We start from the raw sequence: 20,367 nt of genomic DNA on the forward strand, positions 1-20,367 counted from the left end.
AACAGATTCAATCAGTGTGAGAATATTTGGGTCAAGAGAGTCAATACTTTTTAGAGCCACTGTATTTGAGATATTTTTGTTTTTGTGTTTAATAAATAGGCACACATTTAAAAAATAACTAAAAGGTTTTTCACTGTCATTATCGGGTATCGCACGTAGACTAAAGTCCAAAAAATTTAATCAATTACGAATTAGGTTAACAACACAACAAAACATGGAGAAACTCAAAGAGTCCCAATACCTTCTAAAGGCAGTTTAACTACTTAACTTCAACTACGACACTACTCTTGAGTATGTGTTAAACAAACATTTTAGTCAGCATGTTGTGAATGCGTGCACGCACTCCGAGTCCACAAATAGGCGGAGGTTAAGAACAGAGGAGGACAGACAAAAGACACCAGTTCCCAATTGGACGCATTCAAAAAGAATAATGACAGTTCGCTCAGCAAACGTCGAACAAAAGACGACACGGTTTAACCATCGGGCCAATCACTGGAATGGCCCCCATTACGTAGCACCCCTAACACGGAAACATAATTACAGTGTTTTCCTCGGGTTTCATTTCCAAGCGCGTTCTGCACCGTATATTCATTGAGCCGTTCCTCTCTTTCAGTGCTTGTTCGAGGAGCCAGCTGGGCCGTGAGTTTGGGTGTTGTTTTGGTTGGTGAGGGGAAGCCTCAGGCCATGCTGAAGCGTCTTAAGTACTTCAGCATTTTGTAATTGATGCCCACCACCACCGTAATCCTCCGATCATCCGTCACTAGTGATAACCGAGGAAGAGGAGGTTTGGCTAACAGTGTTTAGCAGCCATCTGTATAACAACTGCAATCCAGTCCAAGGGCCCAAACACAGTGAGTGTCTCCTCGTCAGTAGCATATCCGCTTGTACATAATCACATTATGATGCGGAAATTTTACAAATTGTAATATTAATCAAGCATTAATGCCACCCCCCCTCCGCTGGCTATTCCGGGAGCAGACTCTGAAAGCGCTGCGCCCGTGTTTTCTGTTTCCTTTAGCTTTGCATTCATCCTCATACCGGTATATACTCTCACAATGGACTCGGAGAAGAGGTGACCAATTCAATCCCACCTCTCAAATCCGTGGCCATGCCGGTGTAAATCCCAGTTCCGCGTATTCATTAGTCCGGCTGATCCTCCAGTATCATTAGAAAGATCTGAGGCTTAGCTATGTACCCTCTCCCTTCCCGGGCCCTCTCGGAGGAAGTGATAAGCTCTTTCGTTCCGTGGCATCAGCATGCACGCACGTGTACGTACATACACACACGCACGCACGCACACACACACGCACACCACACACAAGGATGCACCATGTACGCGAGAAAGACATGGAAGAACGTGCAAATACACACCGACGCGCGCGCATTAGCATTGAGAACATCCGTGAAGGGGGATTTGATATACCTGGGGCTGAACAGTCACCAGTCGTAGGAGAACGAATAGTTTGGTCAGTGCACGGACGAGACTCTGAGTCTGATACCGTGTTCTGCCACAACAACAGCTGCTTCCACCTGTCTTCAGTCACTGGGTGTGTCTACACATCTTCCAAGCAACGACACGCGCGTTCATTGTGGGACATCGTGATTTCCAGAGGTTAGGCGGGACAGTAAGAGAGAGAGAGAGCAAAGGAGGCCAAGTGAGAGAGACAGTGTTGGTCAAACTAGAAATTCCAACTCAGCAAACGAAGGTTGACACAGTCGTGTGTGTGCGCGCGCGCGCGCGGCGTGTGTTTCTACATGGACTCATTGGGATTCATGGACGGAGAGGGAGAGATCGGATAAGAACGACGTTTAAAAGAAATGGGGGCGCAACAGAAGGAGAGACGAGGATGTGGGGGGTGGGGGGATTTGCAGGACTTAAGGCAGTGCTAATGAGGCCCGAGGAGTTGTGTTTGCTCAGCACAGACAGAGAGAGGGAGGGTGGGAGAAGACGGGGAATGACACCGGGGGCCCCTGTAAGCCCAGGCAGATTGGAAATTCACCACTAAGTCAGTGGGGAGCCGAACCTCCAGAGGGAAGCGTACAAAACTATGCAAATCCGCACACACGCACACACACACACACACACACACCAATGCGCGCACACACACAGAGATCACAGAGATCACTGGTCAAATTGGAAAAGCCCCTCTATTTACTTAAGTTGTTATCGACTAAGCAAAGAGAAGAACCGCGGCGTGTGCTGACTCCGGGAGTAAGCCGGGAGGGGAACAGGAGTCACGGGCGGAGCTTTCGGTCGAGGGGGTTTGAAGGGGAAACGACGGGCTGTGAGTCCTTGCTCTGGCGGATGAACGCGTGGCTAACCAGGTGGTTCCTCCGGGCCGATGTGCTAGCCTTTGCCTTCTCCCACCATTGGATTTCCCCCGATGTAGTTTCCAAGGCCCGGGATCCAGCTGTAGCATCCCCCCCAGCCTCGAATTACCCGGCCCGTCTGTGGGCCAGAGGGAACCCATCCAATCAACGGGGGCTGAGTCCATGCGGCACAGTGCTGCGAGAGGGAACTGCCCCCCCCCCCCCCATGTTTAAACCAGTGATTGATACCCTCATTAGAATGCATCCCAAAGCTAATTATTCCGTTAATATTATTCCACTCTTCAACGGGAAAGGCTGGCTTTAGCAAAAGGGAGCCTCATCACCCATCCCTTTGTCACAAAACGCATAGCTTATCCACGGTCAAAATGATGCTGTGAGAACTTCCCTGCCTGCTCTTTGGTTTAAATATATATATACGGGGTCATCTTATCTAACTTAGTGGTGAGCGTTCCATTTTTAGCACTGCTTTTTTTGGTCAGATCAAAGAAACAGCAGGCTGCCACAGGAGCGGTCTTTAACCTTTTGACTGTTAAACGCAGCTACACGGTCATTAGGGTTGGGTGAGAAAGGGAAGGACAAAGAGTGGGAGAGACAGACGGGGAGAGGAGGGGAGACTGACTGAGGAGGGAGGGAGCGAGAGAGAGAAAGGGAGGGTGGGAGAGACAGAGAGAGAGATGGGGAGGGAAGGAGTGAGAACACGGAGAAAAAGGGCGAGAAGTTAATGAAAAAAAGGATGGATATAAGGGGTGGAGGGTGTGGCCTAGAGAGTGTTGGCATAGATTAATGAGCTCCATTACCTCAATGCCCAAAACGCTCTGTGATGAAGAATCACTGCCTGCACACAGGCCTTAGCCAATCACTTCACAGCAACGCGGGTCAGCTGACTGGGTCAGAGCTCATGGAGGGTGGTCACAGGAGGCGGGGCGAGGCCTCACAGGGCGTGGGGTGGGTGTAGCCAGAGAATGATGGGAAAGGCAATAAGGAGCGACACAAACATAACCCCCAAACACACGCACACAGGCACATACACACATGCGGACACATACTTTTCTGTCTCCTTACCACTCTCTCTCCCCCTCTTACTTCTCTCTTATTCCCTGTCTGTCCCTCTCTTTGCCGGGTTTCACACCATTACCTGTACGACCAGGAATCCACTCTCCTTGGTCAGACTGGAAAAACCCCCGGCAGCTGATTCTGGTCACGTTCACAGTGAATGTTGTCTCTGTGGTGGTGGGAGTGTGTGGGGTGGGGGGTTGATTGGATTGGCGTCTGTGAGAGTGCATGTGGGTGTTCGCAGGTGTAATTGGGACGTCTGAGTAGAGAAACACTTCTGGTAAATCGAGAAGCTCCTTCAGGCAACAAGGAGGGCTGGGGGTATGTGTGCCCGTGGGGGGTGGGGGTGGGTGTAGTCGGGGGTGTGGGGGTTGTTTGTGTGTGTGGAGGCGTTAATGCGGGTGTGTGTGTGTTTGTTGGAGTAATTGAGACGTCTGAGCAGCAAAACACTACTGGCGGATTGAGAAGGTCCTTCTGAGAAAAAGAGGTGACCAGAAAGGTCTCCTCTGTTAAAATCACTTCAGAAAATGTTTAAAATGAAGGACACTAGTTTGACCTTGAGCGGCATCTTTCCTCACATAAAAGAAATGCTGCTACTGGCCTCTAAACGTGGCTGTTATTTACTGAATTTGATAAGAAGTGACTTCCAGAATACATGTATCGTCTCAGAATCAAGGAATCGGAGAATCAGGGACAGTGGACTACCTTCACAACTACTTGGACAAGGATTTTAACCAATAAACTCAGTGTACACAAACAATACGTGAAGATGTTTTTTTCTTTGCCCTCTAATACAAGCAGAACTACTGAGGTTGACTGCATTACCATTCACTACGCATACCATTCATCATACCATTCACTATCACCACATACACCGTTTCCTGTACACTGAGAGTGATTCTATTAGTAAATGATGAAAACAAATAGAAATCAAAACTACTTCCATTAGCACTGATAACATTAGCACAAAATAATCTCTATGACTGCTTTATATATAGTTCTCTCACCAACTTATCCAAACTTTATGGTAAGCTATATTTTACTGTCAACCCATACTGCAGCTCCCACACGGAACAGACCCAACCAGAGAAACCAAATCCATAGTTTAGCTTCATTTAAACAGCCATTAAAAACATCAGTTAACTTTAGCTTATCTATTGATGTAATCACCTGCATATTGGGTTTGATGTTACTTAAAATGTGGTGAAAAGGTCAATAGAAATGCCCCTGTTGATTTTTAACTAGCACTGGCTGAAGTTAGCTGAAGAATGAAATGGTGGCTTAAAGGGGCAATAGGATATTACATTCACTACTTACATAAATTACCAGAAGAATGTTTTATGTTTCATTATTATCCCAACAACAGAGTTCCAAGTGCCATCCATCAGTTTGCATTGACTTGTAGTGTCCTAAAACTTTCTTTAGACACTCAGTACTAACCCCCACCCTAAACATGCTCATCTTCCAAGAGGACTAGCTAATACTATTCCAGTCTCATTTGGTAAAGGAAGGAGAGGAGGAGACGTGTCATCGCTTAAAGTTCTTTAATCAGAATTATACTCAGTACACATTTAAAGAAAAATGAACCATGAATTACATTTTCACTTGGCCCATAGACTACTTTCAGGCTGCGGAACCATCAACCATATATTTGAAGTCGTAAAACAGTGAAATTGTCCTTTAACGTCACCTGAGGGTTACATTAACTCTTCCCTATTGTCTCTACGAATCCCATTGGACTCCTCACTCCTTTCCCACACTTGCCCTGGCTCGTCAGTCAATCTCCCCAGCACAAGTCAGATCAATTCCCATTAAGGCTATAAGTAACCTGCTTGAATAATCGGTTCCTCAAGCTATTTGAAATCGTTCAGAACGCAGGGCCGTAGAGGCTCGCAGGGGACAGCAGCGCATTGGCCGGAGGCTTCCTATCATTGACGGCCTTTAAGCCTGTGGTGGTAACAGCCGGCCTAATGGAGCTCTAACAGTGGAACTTAAATGACACCTAACGTAGAGACTCACGGACAAAGAGAGGGAGTGACTGATTAAGAAAGGTTCCTATCTTCAAACCTTTGCAAAGTGCGAGGCTTCTACTAGCGCAATTGCCCGGGATCCAAAGTTAACGCAAATAGGGTCAAGGACTAGCACACGCACGTCTTCACACACAAACAACACGCGCGCACACACAGACGGAAGATCTTAACACAAGCCTGTCTGCTAATCCCAAGGCTAGAGTAAATGCTAAATATTACACAGATTATTATGAAATTGAATAGGGGGTCGATATGTCTTGCATAAGGCTGATAAGCCTGATATTTTCCATGTCCGTAACACTGACAAAGCACACCTGTGCACACACACACACACACCCGCCCCCCCCTCCCCAAAGACAGCCGGAGCGTCGTCATACCTTGGCGATCTGGACACACCAGTTGAGCAGCAGCTGGGAGCCGATGTTGTCCTTGTGCTCGTGGACGTAGTCGAGCAGGCAGCCGTGGGGCATGAGCTGGGTGACCAGCTGGATGGTGGGGCTCAGACAGACCCCCAGGAGACGCACCAGGTGGGGGTGGTCCACGCTGGCCATGATCAGAGCCTCCTGGTGGGGACAGAGAAGGACTCAGGCCTGGGAGACCATACAGTGTGAGGAGTGGCTGGGAGGGGGAGTGGTCACGTCGGCAGGTGTTGCAGGTTCATCTATACAGGCATCGCAATACTGATCCGCGGCCAATTACCCGCAGACTCGATTGGTGAAAAGACAATATAAAAAAAAAGAAAATGTAAAAAATAGTTTCGATTTGAATTTAGTTAATGACGCTGGTGTGCTTAAAGAGCCAGGCGAGCTAACACACACACACTCCCTTTGGGGCGAGACCTATTACGCATTACCATTACTCCTCCCTTTAGCATCTCAGTCGCCACGATAGCTTCTGGGCCACTTGTCTCCGACATTCTTTCCACAAAGCGAGGGGCATTTTGAGGCTCTGGGGTGTGGGGGCTTGATGGATGAAGTGCCTTTAAATTTAGATTCTAAAGGGGGTGAGAGCGGCTGGCCGGCGGGGAGTGAATTTATCTCAGCACAGGGCAGGCGGTAGAGAGGGCATTTGGCACTGACAGAGCCCTGATTTAACACCGGCATAAAGTAGCGGCACTAGATCTCCACTTCATAAAACTACTGCACATTACACAGACGCCGGGAACCGCCAGAGATGGTGGCAGCTAGGCAGGAGCTGTGGAAGTCTGAATCGATACAGTACCGTGGAAAACATTTCTGTCCATCTCTATTGTGTGACGGGAGTCTCTGACAGATGTGAAAGGGAGTGTGCTTCTGTACTGGGCTTGTCAGGGCAAATGATATGATGTGTGTGCGTGTGTTTGTGTGAGAGAGAGAGCAAGATAGAGACAGAGAAAAAGTACTCTGTGTGTTTGGAGCTTTCTCTCTCATCTTCCTGAACGGTAACCTCAATTACCTCTTGACCCCCCCCCCCCCCAATGCACATACACACACCCCTCAAGCCAGTGACTGAAGCTAAGCAGTGTGTTTGTCTGGATATGTGCGGTGAGTGAAAACAGCTTGGCTGGCTCCGGGCCGGGCACTAACCGTCCCAGTGGCAGACCGTGAGCCTGCTTTTAGATTGCTTTTTAAAAAACTGGGGAGCCGCGTGGGCTCCGGATGTCCAAAACCATCCACTGGGAGACAAGGGGTGGGAGAGAGGGACGGAAGACGAGAGGAGGGGGCTTTTCAATTAGGGTCGGGCCCACGAAGCCGCTCAGTTCCTCAGCATGCTTGATAGGGTCTATCCACTTCCTCGTCCTCGATGCCTCCATCCTACAGCTCCGACACAACCCGGGCACAAATGTCCAGAGGTCCCACTCTTCCCTCCTCTCCCTCCTCTCCCTCCTCTCCTCCGGCTCTTACGCAGTGATCTGTACAAGGCTTTATGACTTGTAAACGCCTGCTGATTTCACCAGACGTGGGGCTGTAGGCTAGACTTTAGGCGGTAAGCTTCAGCGGAGGAGTTCATTGGACAAATGGGCCAACCAACCAGGCACGTCCCGAGGTCATTTCATAAGGTTTCGTTAGAAGGAAGTGTCTCCATCATGGAAGCACACGCATAGCTACTTCCAACCGTGCACACAAACATTCCCACACACGCCTGGGTTGCGGTGCAATACTCACGTCCATGAACTCCACGTTGGCTTTGGGCCCCGTGGCCTCGTTCAGGATCTTTATGGCTACTGGGATCTTCACTGTCTCTCCCTCTGGGACCCAGATGCCCTGGAATTTGAAAGCCAAGAAGGTTAGGTTAAGGGTGAGCAAACACAGGTAAATGCACATTGACCTGAAAATGGAGCGCTCACACGCTGTACAAGTAGCCACTCACAGAACTCTGATAATAGATAATATGCAATAATGACCCAGACGTTATCACAGACAAACAATTTTGACACATTGATTAAAAAAACGCTCTCAAAGTCCTTTAGGTCAGAGCTGTTGGAAAAATGGAGAAACAAGCGATCCCAAATACACATTCGGGAAGTCAACGTTTGAGGCATTTAGCAGAAGCTATATTTGTTTTTATTTACTTTTATTTATACACATTAGTCTCATTGAGATATTACCTTCTCCAGACAGACCTGTTGTTGACTTACACACTGACATCTCAAGCCAAAAACTATGCTTAACTATATTATTTTGGAACCACTTCAGACTTTAGTACACTTTAACAGAATTAAAATAGCATTTAATTACATTTGAAATAGTATTACATTACATGTACTAAACTGTACTAAAATGACATTTCCAATCATGTATAAGTATACTAACATATGAAATAAGTGGGTCCATTTGAACACATTTGAGTAAACATATTACTATTTCAGTACTATTTAATGTACTAAAGTACAACTTCAGTGCTACCAAAATAACACAGTTAAGAAAACTTTTTGTGACAGTTATTCAATCATAAACCCAGAAACATGAAACATTACCTTATAGACGGTACCAAAGGCCCCTGATCCCAAAATCTTGACTCTCTTGAGTTCTGTCTCCTTCAGGATGCGCAGCTGGGCCTGATTTGGGGCGGTGCCACTCGGGGTCAGCGGCTCCACCAACTACAGCGCGCACACACACACACACACACACACACACACACACACACACAGACACACACAGAGTCAAGGATACCCCATCGCAATAGCGTAAGTTCGACTTACATCCGGTCCACACTCGCTGCAACCACACACACACAATACGCCCACCAGCGGTCCAATCAATACGCATTTTACTGAGCCAATCAGCCAATCGGGGCCCTTCGTAGTGGTTTATCATGCAGCTCAGCATCGGTCGTCAAACACCGTAATGAGGCCATTCGTCAGCGAGCCAGCCGGCGCGCGTGTGTTTCCATGCCTGGTTGTGTCTATTTGTTCCACGCGTGTGTGTCTGTGGGTGTGTGCGTGTGTTTAATGACGCCATACATCAGTCAGTCGGCCACACAGACACTTATTCAATAGGATAGAAGCCGCTCCGCGGAGGAGACGTACCCAGGGTCACAGTCTGTGACATTGCCCGCGGCCTTGCCACGGCACACTGCAAACATGCCCTGAGTCGCTCAGAGTCATTAACGGGTAATCTGATCCTGCAGTGTAAGCCCTGAACAATTGCTAGCTGCAGTAGGCAAACCCGAAGCATTGATCAAGACAGAGGAGATGCTGGGAGGTAAGGAGAAACAGAGGGAGGGGGGGAATTGAGAGACCACAGTGACTGAGTTACAAGAAGGGGGAGAGAGTGTCTTTTTGTCTGCACATGTAAAGTGTGTAATTGCTTGTGTGCGTGTGTGTGTGTGTGTGTGTTTAAGATAGAGTACTCAAGGGCTGTGGAGGACAGCGAGGCATGCTGGGAATGGAGGGCTTCTTATTTTCTCCTCTTGTTATCCGGCAGTACTTCAGTCCAGTCCTAATAAAAGAACAACAGCAAGGACCTCTCCCCATCTCCATTTATTACTGCCCCACATCCCCTCACACAGAAACACACACACACACACACGCATACCCCAACGCACTCCCAGAAACACACACTCCACTGGAGAATAACCCGGTCCATCTGTGCCAAATGAGGTACTTGAGCAGCGGCACAGCGGCACACTGGCAAGAGGGGTTTTAGATTTTAACAAGCCGTACCGCACAACATATACACAGCTTGACATGTGGTATCTACAGTATCAGAGAACAACCAAAACAAACCTGGCGCCTTTAAAAAAACACACACAACTCCACCATGTGTGAAAAAAGAAACATGCAGAGACACCGACAGGTAGATACCGAAAGAGATAGTGAGAGAAAAAAGAGAAAGAAAGAGAGGGGGATAGGTACTGAAAGACCGGAGCAGCAACAGTGATGAGATGTCCAGAGCCCTGGTGCTGAAAATCAAATGTCTTGAAATCCAGTCAGGGAGCTGTCCACCAAACCACTCTAAAATTCAGAGCTGAAAATGCCATTTTGCCCTGAACAGAGAGGTGGAGGCGGAGCATATACTACAAGCACAAGAAGATGGATAAGCTCATTAGAGCTGTGCCAGGAGACAGGCTAGGGGTCAAAGTTCAAATCAGCGATTAGATGTAAAATTGTGATGTGGGAATGAACTTTGTAGCTCTACACAGTCTCTAAGACAAGCGATTTGTTTCAGTGTTTTTTTTTCCTGTACTTCAAAAGGTATCAGACACTGTATTTTTATTCTGTTCCTCGCCTTAGAAGTGAGAGAAGAGAGAGGAAAAGGAAGAGGACTAAATGAGAGTGCGAGAGATAAAAGAGAGATGGATGGAAAGAGGGGGAGAGAGAGATGGAGAGAGAGAGATAGGAAGAGGGAGGCTGCGGAGAGAAATATACTGCTTTCAACCAACTGTCGATAAGTCATTATTGATGAAATATCCAAACACTCCACTAAGGGCCTTTCTCCCGATCACGGCTTGACAAGGACCCTGGTTCACCATGAACACATGAGAGGAATGATGACCTCCTTAAAACACTGTGTTTGTGTGTGTCAGTGTGTGCTTTGCTTACATACATGTCAGCTCCCTGGTCCTCTCTTTATTTCTCAGTCGCTCTCAGTTTTTTCTCTTTTCTGTCTCTCCAACAATCCACAACGAGTCTTTAGTCAATTTGAGGCTAGTGGCTTAACGGTGCCATTTCCTTTCAACAGTGCAATCACTTCACCCAGCGCTCCCTGAAGGTCAAGGCTACAAGGGAAACGGCTTATGGCGAAGTGACATCACACTCTCTTAACTCCGAATTCAAACAAACATACCATGACCTATAGAGGCAACAACAGGGCAGTAATTATCCAATGTAAAGAAACGTTTGGTTGGTTTCGATGGTCGAAGGAGTAATTCAACACAGGTCACCTTCTGGATGTCACCTGACAATGGACGATACATATTTTAGCCTCCCCGGATGCGTGACTGTAACCCAAATGAACAGTGCATCTAACTCTGTTCAATGGTGTCGTATCAAGGCGTGTATCCAAACCACTTGCTTCCCACAATGCAGCTCAATCCCCATGTTGCCACCGGTAGCTGATGGGGCCAAAGTTTTTACCTCTACAAAAGTATTTCGTTTCAGTGGGATATCAACCGACACGATGAACGGATAATTAGTACCGTGATTAGCGCCGTGTTAATGAAGTCTAACTAATTAAATGTGGAGAGGGCAGGGCTGGAGCAGAACGCCCAGACACGGCGCCCTTCACCGCGGCCTACCGGACACTGTTGTCCCCACGGTGTGTCAAGGGAACTAGCGGACGGGAGTTAGCGAAAGCACGAGCAACTAAGGCATCAACGTTTTTTTGTCGAAAAATGTAAATGAACAATGACTTCGGCAGACAAGTCTCAGCCTACAGTAAGGGGAACCAAACTTTTAACGGTTTTATTGTACTGAATTGTTTCCTCTTGCAGGAGTTTGAAAAATTGCTTTGACATTGTCTGCATCCATTGTGGCCATGTTCCTCTGTGAAACACCACACTTTTTCATCAGCCAGAAGAAGAGACGCTGGACGGCACATCAAAACTCACTCATTTCACGATTCTGTCTTTCATGCCGCTCAGAGCTGGGTTCTTTAGTATGCCGTCCAGGCGAATTAGAGGGGAGTAGGGATGTAATTTAAATAGGAAGCGTGTTTGTTGGGAATAGAGCCTGTTTGTGTGTATGTGTGTGTGTGCCTGTGTGTCTGTAAGTGTGTGTGTGTGTGTGTTGGTTGCATCAGATCGTCACCCCTACGACCCTCCCCAACCCTTTGGCAAAGCCACCGCCTTCTCCCCCAAACAGTCCCTGCACACCACAAAAAACATCCAGGAATATGAATATGGACTCCTCCTCATTCTCTGCCTTTTCAGAGGAATACCAGACTGATTGAAATAGATGCGAGCGTGTCTCCGACAGCCTCTTCCTGCTGGGGGGAGGTGGGCGAGGGCAGGCGGGCGGGGGGACGACTGTCTCCAGGCTGACAGCTGTCCATAACGCTTCACGTCCACCTGTAAATGATCCTAACACTCCCTGACAGCTCTCCATTTCTAATGGAACTGCGGGGGGGGGACAGGTCAACTACAGCAGCCGGTCACAGACAAGCACGCGGATGCACGAGCACAAAACGCCAACCGTCCTCTCCTAACGACTGCCCCCCTCACTGAATACCAAGTTGGGTCTTTGGAGCAGTTGAGCACGTCCCCAAACCTTCACCTCAAGGCCTGATCAATGGGAGGGACGAGAAATGCAAAATCGAGGTATCTTGCATTTTTCATGGTTTAGTTAAATATACAGTCCAAGGTTTGGCAAACTACCCTTTGAAGTATTTTAAATGAACACATTTTCAGTATTCATCTATTTGGTTAAAATTATCAGAACTGGGCTGCCGTCTGAAAATCTTCAGTTAAAAAAAGGGAACAAACGTAAAAATGATCTTACACATTTATAATACCCTGCCTGAACATTGATGTCATACTCGAACGCCAAGCAAATCCTATCACCTGGCAATGACCCCCAGAATGACCCCTGACCCCTCACCTCTGTCTCCAGGAAGCGGCGCAGCGCCCTCTTCTTTTTGATGCTCTTGCGGCGAACGTAGACAGCCACGCTCAGCACCACGATAACGACGACAAACAGACCGCCGATAACTCCGGCCGCAATCAGGGGCGTCCTGCAGGCAGAGAAAGAGACGTGCGTGTCTGTTCCCACCACCAGTTGCTCTTTTGGTGTGTGTGTGGTAGAGATGTGCAACGTTTTAGCTGCAGGGCTGGCGGGTTTAGGGTCATGAAATATTTTTGGGGACAGAGGGGCAGTTAGGATGTTGAGTAACATTGCTAGGCCAAACTATTATTTTGTATTCATCTGTTACTTCTGAGAGAAATAGTATGCCCCTTGAAGTAGGCTACATTTCAGCTGCCAGCACACGTCTTTCACTCCCTTGATTTAAAAACAAAGCAACTTCCTCCTGTCTAAATTCCCCAAACAGATAAGGATCGGTTCTCTCCATATCACTCATCTCATGGCATATCCCTCTTTCTCTCTAGCCCCAAACATAATTTTTATCTATAGTCTGATATAGTCTGGTTGTTCTAGCTGTATATATCCTATATCCTCCTTTTTCTTGACTCACACATCTCCTCCCCTACTCACCTCCTCTGATAACCCTCAAATACTCCTATCACTTCTGCTCTAATTTCCCACTATATTCTCCCCTCCTCTCTCCAACTTCCCTCTCTCCATCTCTTCATGCTACGACCTTTACCCCCTTTCCCCCAGGCAGACCAAGGCAGCAAAACCCTACATGAGAACTCTTCTCAGTCAACTTACCTGGTAACATAAGGATAAACACACAACAAAAATGCAATTCACATTAAACTAAAAGAGGCAAGAAAGCCAAAAAGGGCTTCTCTCTCTTCATAGAACCACTTCAATTTCAACATGGCTTCTCAGACAGAGGTCGCTTCCCAAATGGGACACTCTTCCCTTCACAGTGTACTCTTTCCAGGGTTCATGGGGCACTGGTTAAAAGTAGCGCACTGTAAGAGCACCATTTGGGACCCAGTCAGGGTCTGAACAATCCCAATCCACTATCCACGATGGCCCAGGGGGCTTTGCAAAAAGCCTGAACGCTGCTAGATATTACATCCCCTTTCGTGCGGCTCATCTAAGTGGCCCCATTCCGGCGGTAAGAGATCAGACCTCCACGTGCTTCATGTGATCATCACTGGGGACGTATTTCCAGGGATTCAGACAGTCTGACGATTGACAATCAACTCTTGATTTGGGTACGCGTGTTGTACCTTGTCATTTTTTTGGTTATAACCCCCCCATCGCCCCCCCCCCCCCCCCCCCGTTACCGCAAAGAACATTTTTGGCTGAGCCATTTAGATGTTGCGTTATAAGTAATTTTTATGTGATTGACAAGAAAGTGGTGAAAAGCAGCCAAAAGACAACATCGTTTTTTGTTGAAAGAGCATTGGGGCGGATTTGAACCAATCCTGCAGCAGTAAACGTGCACCAGAGGCAGCAGCTTAGACCACCTGACCATGGAAGGCCTTTTCGTTGTTTGTGGATTTTAGGATTGGCAGGTTTCTCAAGATCTCCAAATCTTTTTTCTCCTCCCTTTATTCATATTTGTTCTGTCTTCCATTTTTCCCTTCACACATTAGGCTGCTCGACTCACATAGAAACGCCTCAGAATAGGCCCATGGAAACAATTTGCACCCCAGTCAAGGACCAGAGACACATCCCTATAAGTGATTGAAACCATTAAGAGCAAATGGAAGACTCATGTTCCATGCAGCAGCGGTAGCGCGGGGTAGGCTAGGAGTCCACTGGGTTGTGAATGAGTGGCGTTCAGACCATCGATTTTTTAGCGGCCCCTAAGAAGCTTGAAATTTACAGAGAGGCAAGACCGGATATAATGAGATATATACGGGGCATGTTGAGAATAGAAATGTAGGAGTTTACATGATTGAGGGGCAGAGGGAGCGACGGAGAGGGAGCAAGGAAACGAAAGAGAGATAAACAAAAAGTGAGAATAATGGGAAAAGAGATGCACTTTCCTAACCTCCTGACAAATGTTATTATCTAATAGTCACACATTTCCCCTCACATCATACAGACCCCGCAAACACAGCAGCATGATTTGGGACCGACAGCCATGAGAAAAGGGCAACTAGCAACCGCTGTTCTGCTGTGGCAAGGGTTCGAATCCTACCCGCTAGTCTTTCAGCACGAACACTCATCTCTCTCTCACCACTTTTCTGTCACATTAAGCCTGAAGATATAACTTAAAAAAAATTGGAAAGAGATAGAGGGAGAAAGAGAGAGCGATGAAGGGAACAGAAGAAAAGAGAGGGAACGGGGGGGGGCAAATCCTGAGAGAGGGAGTGAGTCAGAGGGAAGGGGAGCATTTGTAGAGTTCCTAAGGAATTGTGACAGATGTCATCTCAGTTAACAACGAAGTAGAACGATCCGGAACATAGCGAGGAGACCGGGAGGATGAGCTCACCTGTCCATCATTCCGACGCAGTCCTGGAGCCGAGGCCCAATGCACCTGAAGGGAAGGGAGAAAGACACGCTGTTAAATCCGGGTAACGCTTCACAGTGAATCGCACAAATGACACACACTTGTTTCATTGATTCCAAACAGCGCGCCACTAACAAGGATTGTTAAAAGCCGGTATTGGGAGTCGAACTGATTAAAGAGCGTTCCCTGATAGACAGCGGGAGCTGAAACTATTAAAGGTACATTCGCCACCAGTCACGGTGTGATCGAGACGCCACACTGGTACGGATATGTGGGGATGTACACAGACAGACAGGCAGACAGAGCGGGAGGACTGATTGAAACAAGGCTTTCTCATTAGCTCTAACCCATTTCATTATCATCGTTATCAGAGGCACAAAGAGCTGTCTGAGACACACGGCAAATTAAGAAGAACTGCTTTGGAATTCACTTCAAAGCGCGCTTCGTGCCTGAAATCAAGAGACCCTGAACCGCTCTTTTCAAACATTTTTCAATGCCTGGTTTATCGTCAGAACAGGACGACCACTCAGGTCTCAGGTTAGTCCGGTGTTAAACAGGCATCTACGGCAGTGCTCCTTTAGGACTAACTATCATTTATCATGTGGTCTTTTCAGCACATGATAAATTATAGTCAGTCTTGTATAGACTTACCACTAAAACAAAACAAAAAAATTGTCAGATCTCCTTTGGAGGTAAGGAGAACAGGGAATTAGCCAAAATGATGTGATTGGATGGCTGGAGGCCCTTGTTGCTACCGGTTATGTTCGTCAGGCCAAGTAGTACGTACTTCTGTGTACGATTTTGTATGGTCTTACAGTACTGTAAAATTGTCAGTACAAAAACGAGTAAAAATGGTATCCTGACTGCAAGTGTGCACTACACACAAAATTAGCAGACAGAAACATATTTTGATCAAGCTGGAGTCTGCCGTCCTCACATCCTGCACCAGCCGCCAACCCAACATTTCACTGGTTTGACTTGTTACAAGATGGCACTGATTTACAGCACATCCCGTTAGCAGCCATTTCCCCTCAACGCAATTCCACATGGGACATTATAATACGGACAGGTGCAGATAATGAAGATCTAAGCCCAATGGTTATCCCTGTCGTCCACTTGAATTCTACCATGAAGTGCGGACATTCGCTGCTCTCCTGTGGCTTTTAAGGTACCGAGACACAGAATGGCGTTTCATGGTTGCGGCTTTGAAGTGTGGAAGGATAGACGTGTGGTGTCCTGGACACCTGAGAGGTGACATTCACTTTGGCTTTCTGTGTCACTTCTGTCATTGTACGCCCTGCCTCCCTCCCTCCCTCCTTCCTTCACACACACACAGGCTGCCGTCTCATCCCCTGACGCTGATCTGGAGTGCTCAGTGTCAGATGGAGTGAGAGATAAGGAGACAAGGTATTATGGATCATCGCCAAGCCAACGGCGGTTCACTGGGGGGTGGGGGGGGGTGTGTGAAGGGATTGTGAACACTGTGTCACAGGAGATCCCCAAGCTGGTCGCTCTTTGATGTCACTGGTCAGATATGGAGAGAAGCACATAAGGGAAAAAAGAGAAATACAGACAGAAAGAGGGAGAAAAGACAGAGATATAAATATAATATAATTTAAGGAGGAAGAGGAAGAGAGCCAGAGCGATCTTTAATCCATTGAGGGAAAGATCCACCATCCATGGACAATTGTAGCTCAGTTGTAAGAGCCAGGCTCTTATACTGCCAAGGGTTGTGGGTTCAATTCCCAGTAGGAAACAAGTATGTGAGCAGACACTAGATCAAACCTGAGGCCTCACAGTATAATAATGTCACCATTAGCGGTCGAGGTCAGGCAAATATTTACAGTGCACCACATAGGGACTAGAGCTCCGTTCGCGCTGCGGCCGATGTGTCCCTGACGGCTGCTGATAAAAGCCCAAGCCAATTTCCAATATGCTACAAAAACAGACCGCATCCTAGGGATTTTATCGTGACTATGACGTAGCCCACTTTAGACGTAAAACCTCTCATTTTCATGAGATGAAAGCTATGAAAAATCCTCTAAAGTAAAAAGGTACACACGTACATAACACACACACACACACACTCTCTGTCTCGTACCCCTGGGTGCAGTTGACATGGCAGGGGTGGCACTCATTGTTGGACTCGGCGTATTTGAAGATGAAGCTGTTGGCACCCTGTAGCCCGTCGGGACACTTCTCCACGCAATTGGGCCCGTCTTTGAAGTTCCGACAGTCGATGCACTGGTCCGGACCCTTGGGGATGGACAGAGGGAGAAACGGGAGGAGGGGGAGGCAGAGGAGAGGAGGAGATAGAGAGGGGGAAAGGAAGAAGAGAAAGCGGAACGGGGGGGGGGGGGGGTTCAGGGAAAGGTGGCAGGCAGAGACATTAGCTACCCCTCTCCGCCGTTCGAGCGGGCGCGCGGGGACGGATTCAGACGAGCGACGCGGAATTGCTTACACGTATGAGCGTGCGAGCAAATCAGCGGAGGGCAGTTGAGGGACGATGGAGGGACGGGCTCGTGCACGTGGCACGTGCCGCTGTGTGCTCGGGCACCTTTCCTGCGGGTTTTGACACGGCGTGTACGCGTTTAATGACGTGCTCTCGGCAGGTTGATTGGCGGCATTTCCCCCTCAGGTTCGAGAAGATGACAGCTGTCTTTTCTACTCCCTGTCAATGCATATCACCCTGTGTCAGCGCGGGGGTGCACGCGCGTGCACATTTGTACGCCCAGTGATTGACTCTTGTGAAGACACTGTGAGAGACATGGCGTCTAGCATCCCCAGTCAAGGAGACTGTGTTTCCTTCCTGGCTCCTCCCTTGTCATACATTTTTTTTTTTTTACGAGTATCAAATTTCACAAATTGGGCTTTAACAGGTCTTTGTTAAAGAAAGGTCTCTAGGACAGCTGAGTCCAAAACAATGCCCAGTAAGATACACACTACTGTCCATGTGTCACATATAAAACACGTTTTGAGGGGTGGAGGTGATTTAGATCAACCTTGGTTTGTTATAGATCCTGGCGGAAAGACAGAGTAAGTTTTCATGGGCTTCAACTGGGTGACATTTCAAAGGGAAATTCTAGCATTTAGAGGAAGGCAACGAATGGATGAATGATTCCTGAGCTGAGCTTTTCTCTGTGGAAGGTCAGACACAACTTTTGTACCGAACGCAGCACTTTATTTATATAAACTAATAGACCCCAAAACATTCTGGGAAATCTCCCGTGGCAGGAAGAGATAACATTAGTTGTTTCTCCTGGTTGTAGGAAAAACTAAATGTACATTACACTGCCAATTCAAAAAGTACAAAAATTATCCTAAAAGTATTCACTAAATCCACTCATGAAAGTACATGCCTAATCACTTCAAAACGTACATTATCCCTCCATAGGGCATAACTTTAGAAGTGTGTGTGTGTGTGTGTGTGTGTGTGTGTGTGTGTGGGGTGGGGGGGGGTTAAAACAGTGCACCAGCTTGAAAAATACATATTTATCAATTGAGTAACTACACTGTGAGTCTGTTACAAAAAAGAATTGAAGGAAGAATATATTGTTGACATTGTGTCAGTGACAGGAACCTTCTTCTCCCTCCTGGTCTCCATTCCTTAGACCCTTTTACCACTTCAATGTTATATATTGCATTTTGAACTGGGTAATTTGCATCCTGAATGCTGATCATCTGATAGTATTGGTATGAGACCGTGTACCATGTGTATGCCATGACATCACTTTTCACTACTCTAACGGCATTGGTAACAGTTTATAATATTAATAAGGCATCTCAGGGGTTTGTGGTCCACTGCCAAAATTCCAGAACAATGACTCCAGGCACTGCGCGATGGGTCGTGCATAAGAACAGCTCTTAGCCATGATATATTGGCCTATTGTTGTTATATGACATCTAGCCTAGCACCGTAAATAACCAGTAGTTCCAAACACCACACATCATCAAACTATCTACATATGAAAGAGAGTTGTCACTGTCCCTCTCAAAAATGTGTACCTACCAGTATATTGCAGTCCTACACCTAGCAGGCTAAACATATACATTGCCACAGAAGAGATCTTTATGTAATAATGAGATGCTCATGTCTCCAATGCAATAATGGGAGTATATTCTCCCAGCAGACATTGAGCTTAGGTCTGTTTAGTTCAGAAACACATTGAGCTTGTTTTGGACACATTTTCACACAATAAAACCATCTCTAGCTAATTCAAATCGGCACTTTTCTTGCCTGCATGTTCCAAGGGATCTTCATGGTCCTAAAGCACATTTTCTATGCTTTCTTGTATCAGAGTGAGATTACAATGTTGGTGGGAGCAAAAATTCGAACCTTCCTTCCCCATTAAAAGTTCTGCCCATGACTGCTCCTAAAATCTACTAAAAGTCAAACACTCCAGGCAGGACAGAACATGTTCAGACCATTCTCACACAGGTTCAGGGCTAGGTGGAACACAACTGACTGTAGCCAAAGGTTGCTAGCACTCTGTGGTAACGGCCCTACTTACCGGTCCGAGGCAGGTCACAGACTTATCCTGGGCTTTCTCACACTGGCTGTCACACTCCAGACAGACAGAACCATTGGCAAACTCACGCACATCTCTAAAAGAGAGACAGAGAGAGAAACAACGAGAAACAAAGAGAAACAGTCAATAGGAGAATCAATTCTCCATCTAAGTGTCAGCTTCTCACGCGTGGTGTGCCAGCATTGGACTGTAGCTAACAGTCAACGTCTGCCAAAGTCCTTGCCTGACGATTGTTCAGTATATTACGCATCTGGCTGCAGTACAAGGTCTCCAACAATCGTTGTTTGCAGTATCATGTTAATGGGTGCCAAGAAGGCACAAAGGCTACTGTAAAGCAACAAGATTAGAAAAGAAACACAAGTAAACAGTCATTTGTTTAGTCAATATGATCTCCATAAAAGGACAAACCAATCAATTCATATTATATTTTTTGGCAACTTCGGATTGTGTTAGCATTTTAGTTAGCATAAACCAAATTAGCTTTCTAGCTAAATCAAATGTGGCTACTTCTAACCAGATTAACCCTCTCCAAAGAAATTAAGAAATTAGACTTCCAATGGCAACATAATCCGTCGATTTGTTTCCCTGTCAGCAAGACTGTTGAATTTCCAGTCCATACAGTAGGACTATTGAGATAATTTGATGTAACAAGCTTAGTTGGGTCAATATGCTGACTGGAAAAAAAAATCTGCGAATAACGAAGCACAGTCTAATGGGTTGACAAATAAGTAGCTGGAACTGGAAGCAAGGTGTGAGTGTCCGAGACCGTTTGTCCGTCCATACATATACGTTTGTGTTCCTCCAAACGTATGACTATGGGCTGGCAGTCCAAAAGCCTGTGCCGACACTGGGAATCAGAGGAGAGTTCAGGGAGGGGTGGAGGGAGTGATATTGACACCCTGACTGCTTTCC

General features: G+C 47.0%; 1 protein-coding gene across 2 annotated transcripts in view; it reads right to left on the reverse strand.

Moving 5' to 3' along the window:
* LOC105023139 (receptor tyrosine-protein kinase erbB-4) overlaps positions 1–20,367 on the reverse strand; it is a 238,158-nt gene that overhangs the window by 24,152 nt on the left and 193,639 nt on the right. The window contains exons 14-20 of one of the 2 annotated variants that reach the window (XM_029116654.2): positions 19,438–19,531; positions 17,028–17,182; positions 14,909–14,953; positions 12,433–12,565; positions 8,371–8,493; positions 7,559–7,657; positions 5,792–5,974 (exon numbers count right to left, since the gene is read on the reverse strand). In XM_029116654.2, the coding sequence (XP_028972487.2) occupies positions 5,792–5,974; positions 7,559–7,657; positions 8,371–8,493; positions 12,433–12,565; positions 14,909–14,953; positions 17,028–17,182; positions 19,438–19,531 (832 nt within the window). Of the gene's footprint in view, positions 1–5,791; positions 5,978–7,558; positions 7,658–8,370; positions 8,494–12,432; positions 12,566–14,908; positions 14,954–17,027; positions 17,183–19,437; positions 19,532–20,367 lie in introns of both variants that reach the window. The other variant, XM_029116653.2, reaches the window with a different exon arrangement.

The sequence above is a fragment of the Esox lucius genome, chromosome 22 (assembly GCF_011004845.1).
Source record: "Esox lucius isolate fEsoLuc1 chromosome 22, fEsoLuc1.pri, whole genome shotgun sequence".
Lineage (NCBI taxonomy): Eukaryota > Metazoa > Chordata > Actinopteri > Esociformes > Esocidae > Esox > Esox lucius.